Source organism: Ischnura elegans, chromosome 6 (assembly GCF_921293095.1).
Source record: "Ischnura elegans chromosome 6, ioIscEleg1.1, whole genome shotgun sequence".
Taxonomy (NCBI): Eukaryota; Metazoa; Arthropoda; class Insecta; order Odonata; family Coenagrionidae; genus Ischnura; species Ischnura elegans.
In genome coordinates this window covers 13,477,679-13,489,168 of record NC_060251.1, presented here as the reverse complement: position 1 = coordinate 13,489,168, position 11,490 = coordinate 13,477,679, and the positions used below count along the sequence as shown (strand labels likewise).

Genomic DNA, 11,490 nt, shown 5'->3' with positions numbered 1-11,490 from the left:
ATTAAGGCATTCACCATTATAGTGGCCGCATAGGAAGTCTCCGATTTTATCTCATCCATACGCTGCTTGAAGAACATACGTCACAGTCTTTATAACACCGTAATCTTGGGAGGTTTGTTTCTAGCAGATCGGGTGCTAACGTGAGATATTCTCATGCCGTAAAACGGTATTTTAAGCAGTACCTATACAGAGGTTTTCACGATATCATTATACATTCATCGTGACACAAAAGCCAATAAAATAATAAAATAGGAATACCGTAGGAGTTTCAGATTACTTAATGGTAGTGATGCAGAATTAAGAATTTTTTTATGCCGGCTGGCTCATAAATTCATGGCTACGGCTTTCTTGACCAAAGTATGGGAAGAATTTGTGAGCCCTAAGAAACTTAACACTCAAGTTTTGATAACTATCGGAAGCTACTGGAAAATGTATCCGAAATTATCTAAAATCCGAAGTATTTCATTTATTTCAACGTTTGTTTTCAACGTTTATTGCATTATTAGTTCGCTTTCAATCGCAAAACTTTCGCAATCAAATCTTGTACCGATTGACAAATAACAAAGAGAAAGTTCTACAAAAACGCCGTCTTCATAGGAAAATTTTGATAAAACTGGATTTCAGCCGCTCAAGGATGACATCATGTGATAATAACAGGAGGGTCTTCAGGAAAGAGCAAAGGATACCGCAGAAAAACTAACAGGAATTAAAAATAAATACTGGGTAATTTACAGCAACTCCGGAAGTCTAACTTGCTACATCCTGAGGGAATTATGGTGCTACTACGTAAAAGTGCATTGAAAGAGGAATCTTATCTAATATTCGATACACAGAATGCTAAATGCGAAAACGAGATTCGCTCTTTTTGATTTCTCACCAATTATCATTCTATTTCACATTCGTTGTCATCATATCGTACTTCACAGCTCAAATTAACAAAATGCTAAGTAAAAAATGAAAAAATACATATCAGGTGCTATATAACCGTTGTTTCTTCCTTTAGAAATCAGCAAATAAAACCGTAATAACACACGGATATAATTATAGAAATTCGTATACATGCATACACATTACTTCCCAAGCATCCATTTAATTCTATTAATGCAAAAGTTACTCTACTTTAAATTATTTTTAAACCAAATTTTGAGCATAGTTCTGTAAGCCGATTGATTTTCTTATACTACAAGCATTTGTATGATTCACGCAGTTTTAAGCTGCTCAAATGTTTCATTCATTTATTTTGACCGAATGAGATAAATTCTATTATCCGGAAAACATTTGAAGTGAGCTTTCATATAATTTAAGAAGAGAAATAGCGAAGGCATAAATCTCATACTAATGATGAGTCCCAGTTACCATGAAATTGATTTTTGGTGATTTTTATTCCCTTAAATTGATACAAAATTATTATTTCAATAAAATTAAAAGCTTTGAGCACGAATTAATGTAGATAATATTGCGCTTGCCCACCACAACAATTAACTCTGTTAATTATGGATAGAAAAACACGAATTCGGTCACACTGGAAATAACAATTCAATATTCTAACATCCTCAAGGCAATCACGAGCGTTTGATTCATTTCGCGGGTTTAACCCGTAGCTTATCAACTCAATAATGGAATCCATAACGACAAGGTATTCCATAACTGCTCTCAGTCAGACAACGATTCACAGAAATGAGACCACCATACTAACCAAAACTTCTCATTATAAAGAATAGGTAAACACAAATAAAAATTAAACTAAGCATCTTGTGAAATATATCACCTGAAAGCTTTCCCCCTAATTTGTTCGCTACTGAGATAATACTGAAAACCCGGCAGTAAATAAACCCCATTAAATATCCATTTCCAGTTGTTACAAATTTTCTCCGCGTAAAATTGATGGTTTATAAAACATTTAAGACTCTGATCAAGACTAGATAAATTGAATAGCTCTCAATCCAAAATTTCTGATCAAAATCAGCTTTCAATAATTTTCACCAACATATTTATTAATAATAAATTTTAATTTAGGAAATATGACCACTTCAATTTGATTCGGGCTAACAAATTAAACGATTTTCTGCAACACTTATTCATCATTAACAAAATATTATTACTAACAGCAATTTGACTTTTTTAGCATGAAATATGATCGCGTATCCTCAATAAGCTGGCCTCCTTAAAAACAATAGAGGAAAGTTTCCTTCATTATATATTAACCAATGCTCAGAACCTCACATCTTCCTATCTTCTAAGCAATAAATTGATATTTAAACCAATTTTGGCTTCCAAATGTGGTAAAGGGAATCATCACATTGATTCTACGCATTTATAATCAAAATCTTAAAATCCAGAGGTACATGAATATGTAAAAGTCATTCCGGTATAGCCTTGAGGAATATAAGAAAGAATTAATGAGTTGAAATGATATTAATGTCTAATATCAATGAACAGTCCAAATTGAAACATACTAAAAAAATCACAGCAGTATTCATAATGGACCAGCAGTCAATTCCGCTCACCTTTATCCTTTTACGTCAGAGATAGACGGTTTCTTTGACACCCGTCGGCTCCGAATAATACCAAGTTGTCTCCAAAAATGCATCAAACCTCTTGAACTTTTCCACATCAAAAATATAATCATTTAAAATGTTTCTATAAAGCGACCCCCAAAGCGACTTCTTCCGTTTTATTTTCAACTAAAGCATCAACAACCTCTCTGATCTGATTTTTTTTTAAACAAGAGAAAAAATATGCTGTAATTTAAAGACATCAGCAGAAGGTGACAAAAATTAAATACTTGAAAGATCATGCTAAAACCCACCAAAAATATATGATTTAGATATCCGCTTATTCATGCATACAAAAATGTGCCTGATATTTCTACAAGCCCAGTCGACAAATCCAACATATGCAATACCTTCGCACGCGATAATTACGAGCAAGGCGGCATTTGAACATCAAGCATGTTTTTCGTGGGGGTCTATAGGGAGGGGATAAACTTGTGGGGGATCTTTTGGGGGGGGGGTTTCCCGAACATTGTGTCTCCCAAACATTTCGGGGGAGTTCAAAAACCACATACACCCCCAGGCTCCTGAGCTCTTTGGCCTTGACAGGTAAATTTAAACATTTATTGGCCCTCGTATACTTCAAAAAAATACGTGCCATAGAAAATGAATAAAAGTCATGAAAAATTAAGTCAAGAAAAAAATAATTCGTGGCAATATGATTAAGAGAGGGGAGGTTATCCGTCAAAATGACAAATCCGGTCTTTCTAGTGATAAAATGACCCCTTTCAAGTGGCCAAAATACATACGAAATAGTAATACATTTTTCCCTTGCCTGATATTTCTACAAGCCCAGTCGACAAATCCAACATATGCAATACCTTCGCACGCGATAATTACGAGCAAGGCGGCATTTGAACATCAAGCATGTTTTTCGTGGGGGTCTATAGGGAGGGGATAAACTTGTGGGGGATCTTTTGGGGGGGGGGGGGTTTCCCGAACATTGTGTCTCCCAAACATTTCGGGGGAGTTCAAAAACCACATACACCCCCAGGCTCCTGAGCTCTTTGGCCTTGACAGGTAAATTTAAACATTTAGTGGCCCTCGTATACTTCAAAAAAATACGTGCCATAGAAAATGAATAAAAGTCATGAAAAATTAAGTCAAGAAAAAAATAATTCGTGGCAATATGATTAAGAGAGGGGAGGTTATCCGTCAAAATGACAAATCCGGTCTTTCTAGTGATAAAATGACCCCTTTCAAGTGGCCAAAATACATACGAAATAGTAATACATTTTTCCCTTGCCTGATATTTCTACAAGCCCAGTCGACAAATCCAACATATGCAATACCTTCGCACGCGATAATTACGAGCAAGGCGGCATTTGAACATCAAGCATGTTTTTCGTGGGGGTCTATAGGGAGGGGATAAACTTGTGGGGGATCTTTTGGGGGGGGGGGGGGTTTCCCGAACATTGTGTCTCCCAAACATTTCGGGGGAGTTCAAAAACCACATACACCCCCAGGCTCCTGAGCTCTTTGGCCTTGACAGGTAAATTTAAACATTTAGTGGCCCTCGTATACTTCAAAAAAATACGTGCCATAGAAAATGAATAAAAGTCATGAAAAATTAAGTCAAGAAAAAAATAATTCGTGGCAATATGATTAAGAGAGGGGAGGTTATCCGTCAAAATGACAAATCCGGTCTTTCTAGTGATAAAATGACCCCTTTCAAGTGGCCAAAATACATACGAAATAGTAATACATTTTTCCCTTGCCTGATATTTCTACAAGCCCAGTCGACAAATCCAACATATGCAATACCTTCGCACGCGATAATTACGAGCAAGGCGGCATTTGAACATCAAGCATGTTTTTCGTGGGGGTCTATAGGGAGGGGATAAACTTGTGGGGGATCTTTTGGGGGGGGGGGGTTTCCCGAACATTGTGTCTCCCAAACATTTCGGGGGAGTTCAAAAACCACATACACCCCCAGGCTCCTGAGCTCTTTGGCCTTGACAGGTAAATTTAAACATTTAGTGGCCCTCGTATACTTCAAAAAAATACGTGCCATAGAAAATGAATAAAAGTCATGAAAAATTAAGTCAAGAAAAAAATAATTCGTGGCAATATGATTAAGAGAGGGGAGGTTATCCGTCAAAATGACAAATCCGGTCTTTCTAGTGATAAAATGACCCCTTTCAAGTGGCCAAAATACATACGAAATAGTAATACATTTTTCCCTTGCCTGATATTTCTACAAGCCCAGTCGACAAATCCAACATATGCAATACCTTCGCACGCGATAATTACGAGCAAGGCGGCATTTGAACATCAAGCATGTTTTTCGTGGGGGTCTATAGGGAGGGGATAAACTTGTGGGGGATCTTTTGGGGGGGGGGGGGGTTTCCCGAACATTGTGTCTCCCAAACATTTCGGGGGAGTTCAAAAACCACATACACCCCCAGGCTCCTGAGCTCTTTGGCCTTGACAGGTAAATTTAAACATTTAGTGGCCCTCGTATACTTCAAAAAAATACGTGCCATAGAAAATGAATAAAAGTCATGAAAAATTAAGTCAAGAAAAAAATAATTCGTGGCAATATGATTAAGAGAGGGGAGGTTATCCGTCAAAATGACAAATCCGGTCTTTCTAGTGATAAAATGACCCCTTTCAAGTGGCCAAAATACATACGAAATAGTAATACATTTTTCCCTTGCCTGATATTTCTACAAGCCCAGTCGACAAATCCAACATATGCAATACCTTCGCACGCGATAATTACGAGCAAGGCGGCATTTGAACATCAAGCATGTTTTTCGTGGGGGTCTATAGGGAGGGGATAAACTTGTGGGGGATCTTTTGGGGGGGGGGGGTTTCCCGAAGCTTTCGCGGCTCATGACGATTAAAAATAACTCACATACGGGTGCATTCCCTTGAAAAAGTGACCAGCAGTCGGTCGCGAAACGTCGGGGCAATCTCCAGTACGACACGCGGCATACACCCGTATGTGAGTTATTTTTAATTTTTTCCCTTACTTTATTAGTGCTGATAGGTACTGTTGGACTCATGATAACTATGCTAATATTATTTCGCGCTCTCTCATATGAGTGGGTTGGAAGCCAAGGGATACAAGTGATTTCTCTGTTCTGTACAGAGTTAGGTACAGAAATTAGGTAAAGAAAACAAACGAGATCAATTAGATTATTAGTAGTGCATTTGATTTTCCAGTCGATGTCAGCACAAAAGAGAGACACACTCGTTTCCATAGGCAAACAGGTTTTTGTGTATTTATTCTAACAATTAACTTTACCTAACTCTGTGGAGAAAAAAATCACTTGTACCCCTTGGCATCCAAACCACTCATATAGTGAGTCTCATCATACCTGCTCATCACACTTTCACTCATCCTAATTATCCTAACGAGCCATCACTGTAACCTGAACTCCATTGTTATCCTAATGGAAGATCGTCATGCATGCGATTATTTCCCAGCACTGAACCAACTCTAAAGAATGACGTCAGTTAATACACTTCACAATTTCGTAAGAGGAAGCGCTGCAAAGCTTCCCTACCGCATCCTTCCGGAATTGTAAATTCTTCTTCTCGATACACCTTCGAGATGACACGGCAAAAAAACGCAACAATGACAGGTGGGGGGATCACATCTTGGACGCACTTCCTCATTCCCAGCGCGACACCCACCAACAACAATGATCGTGTTCCCTCGGAGACGAGCGGCAAAAATCCACGGCTCCTCCGCAGAGGGAGGCGCTACACTTCCGAAAATAAGGCATGGGCTGGTCCTTTGTTCTACGCCTCGGAAAATATTTTTATTTTTCGGGGAGATTCCTTCCGTTTTTTAGTATAAGAATGGGAGGAAAAGGCCCACGCCCACCTGTTTCGGCAAGACAGCGATATCGCTTCCCCTCCATTTGACACTCCCTCCTCCCCCCTCCCTCCTTCCTCTTCCCCCGTCCTTCCCACCAGCTGACTCCAGCTAAAAACCACACTCAAACACCACCCCTCTCCCACGTTCATGAATGAACCGCGCGCAAAGAACGATTCGTGGGGATGAACCGAATGACTATAACCATAGCATTCAATCAATCAAAATCATCGATGTTCCAGGAGAATATGAATATTACGACCATGGCGAGAAATAGGAAATCATCCGTTGAGGACTCACAATGAGATTTTTAGCTCTTTTTTATATCCGCTCCTTGGATTTGATGCGAATTCTAATTCAAAATATCAGGCAGTTAAATTTCAAAAAAAAATTATAATTGAAATGAAAACCAGCTATTCGTCATGTCTTAAATTTTCGATGAATGACGAGCAGAATACAGGAAGTACTGGAGATATTATGCAAGGATTTTATGACAGCCAGATGGCACATATTTTGGCCCATTAAAGAAGTTCCACGCCCTGAAAATAATTGAATTATGGGGCGCATTAATCGGAAAAAAATCATTTAAAAAGTGGCATACCCGTGATCCCTTTGGAAACATCATTCGACGACCAAGACGCACTTAGGATATTCTTCCGGATTCGTGGTTGCACGTTCCAATCGATGAATTAAAATTGAGTAGTGAATTTGCTTCAATTACACAATGCACTTATATACATTGCTTTGGGTCAATAATAAATGCAATGGAATCAATGATGCGACTCAACAATGAATGGATTTGGATTCGTGGATTTTAGCCAACAATGTATTAATCCAGGATAAATAAATGGACCATCAATTAGGATATTTGGTTCAACAATGAATAAATAAATTAGTGCATTAATACATTAGTGGATTTTACATAACAACGAATATATTTGGAATTATGAATCTGATTCAACAATGACTGTATTTGGATTTGTGGATTTTGTTTGCCCATGATTGGATTTGGATTCGTAGATCTGGATCGACAAAAAAAGGACTTGAATACGAAAATGAATCTGGTTCATGTATGATCTTAGGTTTTCCCGGCGTATCAGTTGCAGAAAAGTTTCTCGGGTTTTCCACCGGTTGATGTCGTCCATGTCTCCCGACGTTTCGATCAGCGACTTGCTGATCATCCTCAGGGGTTCTTCCGAATGCCGTTCTTCAAATTTTTTATATAGGTACTGGACAAATTTTTAAGAACGGCATTCGAAAGATCCCCTGAAGATCATCGGCAAGTCGCGGATCGAAACGTCGGGAGACATGGACGACATCTACCGGTGGAAAACCCGAGAAACTTTTCCGAATCTGGTTCAATTCACCGGAAATCGTTTCGCGCTGTTCACTTCTTACGATCTTAAGGAGCAAAATCATTGCCATTCTCCAAATCACCCGAACCGGATCATCAAAAATGAATCGAATGAATCCCCATCTATAGTGCCGTGAGTGTCCGCACTCACTCTCCCTGGATCCCCTTCCGCCCCCTCCCACCAAATCCCCCCCTTTCTCCTCCCCCACCCCTCCTCCTCCGCCCGAGTTCTCGGCTGAGTGGTCTTCCTTGCCATGGCTGGCGGGCCGCGCGCTCTCCGCCAGTCCACCGACAACCGTCGCCAAAGGAGTACGCACACCTATCTCGCTCGCTCTCTCTCTCTCTTTGTACCTCTCATACCTCACACCTCCCCTCTGAAAGCCGGAGAGGAAAACACCAGCACATGTGCTCTGGAACGGAATCTCTCCACTGACGAAGGCTGTGGGATTTCGAAAGGACACCCTCGAGTGACACCCCGTCCAAGGGGTTTGCTTACCAAGTTCCAACCCTTAAACTGGACGGCTATTTCTCGTCAAAAGCTAGTAGTTCAGTGGCAGCGGGAAGAGGTGTATTCGCGGACGGGAATGAGGAGATAGGGTCTAGGGGGACGAAGGATTTCGATCCGGCTGAGAAGAAGAGGGGACGGGTAGGAGGAGGAGGAGGCAAAGAGAAGAGAGGAGGACGAAGTCAGCTGGTGGAGGAAGAGAATTCCAAAGGGGTCGTCATTGTCGCCGCCTGCAACATGGCTCGAGGCAACATGGTCGCGATTCTGGTGAGTCCTCGATGGATATTTTTCCATCTCCCTCCATCATTATTAAATACCCTTGCTCTCGTACACGCTCCAAGGTGGCTTTGAGGGCTTCGGCCCCTTACACCTGAAATTTTAATTTCCTAGTGGTGACTACCCCCGAATACATCTGCTGAGGAGAACTCTAGCCCAAAGGCTTAGGGTACATAGGGACATATACAGGTTTTTTCAGTCGAGCTATCCTCTGACAATCCATTTTTCGATATTGTTATATTCCATAACATCTGCCAGCAACGAATAATAATATTAATGTATTTTACACTTACAGATAACCCCAATTGAAAGTGTAATGATAATGTCAATTACGCGAAATCGTGGAATGATAAAAAAATAAAATAAATAACTGACGAAAAATATTTAAGATAATAAGTAGTCAGGCTAAGTAAGTAGTTTACTCTTAAGACTTTGTAATGAATCAAAAAAGATAGAAAGACATTAGCTGCGCATATCATCCGGTTAAGTGGCTCAAACCGCGTGACGTCCACGCTTCGATCTTACATCGAAAAAGTCGAGTGTGTCTAGTTCTACGGGAAGGAACCTTATAGTATATTAAGCTTAAGAGATAGCTACAGTAAACTTCAGCAGTCACAATATTTCTGAGTAAAATAAAATCAACCATGTTTCTCCGTGCCTAAATAACATGGAACAAGACTTTCAGCGTTATGCATAAAATATCTAACTGACTTAATGAAATGTATAATTTTCCGATGAGTACAAATAGACAACAAAATATCAGCATAGGAAATTCGCCTACCTTCCCCTCGCACCTCCCGAAGCGAAATTCTCGCTCTGTGCCTGGTGGGCTAGCGCGGTTTGGGAACGCTTCATACTCCGAGTTTAGGCCATTGTGATTCAATAATTGGCATGAATCTTTCCATGCAATTTTTTAATGAATTGGAATTCTAGATTTTGCTTATTTTATAAAAAAAATTTTGAGAATATATGCATGGCTAAAGAATCGATGGATCATAAAAGAATCAATAGTTTTAGCTTTTTCTCACATATGGCAAGCACTGATGTCATAAAAAAATCCTCTCTGATGATAAGCATTATTTTTACAACACATTAAGAGCTAAACTTTATCAATATTACTCATAGAAGCTCTCAAATAAGTTTTTAAAAATGCTCTAACTAGTAGGCTACCCATTTAAAACTTAATAAATAAATATAATCAATGAGTTTAACTGAAATCATTATATATATTCCACTACATAGGTTTTTTCCTTCAGTCATAATATTGTGTCACTCATGTTAACGAAATAAAAATATCATTTTAATCACAGCATTAGCATAGATATAATTTTCTGACGATACTTTAAACCCTGCGTCATTCACTAAAAAGTCATTCGTTTACATATTCCGGAACAGATGAATAATGCAGGCAGCAAATAAACTACGAGGTTTACAAAAGAGTGGCCTCATTCGAGGAACGAAGTAATTTTTGATAGGAAAACTCTTTCTTATAGAATAAGGATATGGATATTGTCACAGACTATATCTTAGGAGGTAGAGGTTAGCTAAAAGTGCTGGCATTGTTACAACCGTCATGGAGGCAGAGAGAGGAAACGCGCTAACAATAGCAATCCATTCATGACAGGCAGGCGTTAATTCACAACCTTTCCCCTGATTTACGTTCTAAAAGAGGAAGCACGGCAAATCGTATAAAAATGAGAGAAAAGGCCAGGATAACGATGTATAATTGTCTCTCTATCTCCGACACAGGTGCGGATTCAATTTGACCTGCCTCACTCATCTCTCAGGGACTAAACCGGACTCTAATCAAAAACTCAGAAAAATCGCACCGCTGTAATCGCCCGATTCCTTTAATTAACTAAGCTTCTGTTGACAGGAGAGGGTAAATAATCATTTCCATCACAACTTTCTCCACCGATTGTGGATCATATTTCATCGAATCTTCTGTCGCCTCCCAACGTATACTCGCTTGCTGAAGTGTTAAAAGAGGATGTTATCATCCGGAGTTGGATTCTCACGCGTCGAGCGGTGCCGGAGGCGCATAAGGCGGACACAGTGATTCAATTAGATCGGAAGGAAGCCAGCTACGTCGACCCAAGGGAATATCTCCTGGAGGAAGAGTGGATGGGTGGTCGAACGTATTTCGGAATTGGGTAGTCAAGATCATAAGTTCCGTTTATGGATTATAGAAATATTTCCGTTTATGGATTATAGAAATATTCAACCCTTTAACACGCTTTTCTCATATCATTTATGAGGAAAATAAACTATTTATATGCATATTTGCAGAGTATACAGGGTGGAGAAACATTTTTTCACGAAATTTTAACCCGGGATAGTACTCTGGATAACTCATGATTTCGAATGCTTTGCCTGCCGGAGATTGAAATGTATCCAAGGCATCCAACAACAGGGCAAACTCGCGGCTAATCAAAGCGCTTGGGCCAAACTTTCTGTAGTTGAAAAACGCTGCGTTTTCGACCTGTTCATCATTTGTAATTTTGTTTCCTTCTGGCATCAGCTATCTCGGGTTAACATTTCATGACATAATTTTTCTCCACCCTTTACCTAGGTTCTAATTATACCCAGAGAGTTTTTTTCATGGTGAACCACATCCGTGGTGTATACAACTTTACACCCGTGCGTGACTTCGTATAAAGTCTCTTGTTTTATGCAGTGCTTCCACTAAATCTATTCTACTATCCATAATGTAAGTGGTACTTACGAGTAATAATATATCCAATGCATCTCATAAAAGAAATAAGATAGAGTAATGCCTAAAAGTGTTTCATAATCCCTGAGCGGAACTTGATTCCCAGCCAAACCTATGTCTCTTCGGACGTGTGCTAAGTGCCCTCAGCCGGAAATCGTAGCCAAGAAAGCCCTCAATGTCTGTTTACACCGATCGGTGTCCTTTCAGCCCGCAGGACGATGTGATGTTGGGATGGGGTTGACGCGTTCCGAATGCAAATAA

General features: G+C 39.7%; 1 protein-coding gene across 1 annotated transcript in view; it reads left to right on the top strand.

Moving 5' to 3' along the window:
- Positions 1 to 8,002: 8,002 nt before the first annotated feature.
- The window catches only part of LOC124160130, a 149,603-nt gene continuing 146,115 nt past the window's right edge, over positions 8,003 to 11,490 (top strand). Inside the window, exon 1 of the mRNA XM_046535882.1 lies at positions 8,003 to 8,507. Coding sequence (XP_046391838.1) covers positions 8,478 to 8,507 — 30 coding nt within the window. The 5' untranslated portion in view covers positions 8,003 to 8,477. The remainder of the gene's footprint in view (positions 8,508 to 11,490) is intronic.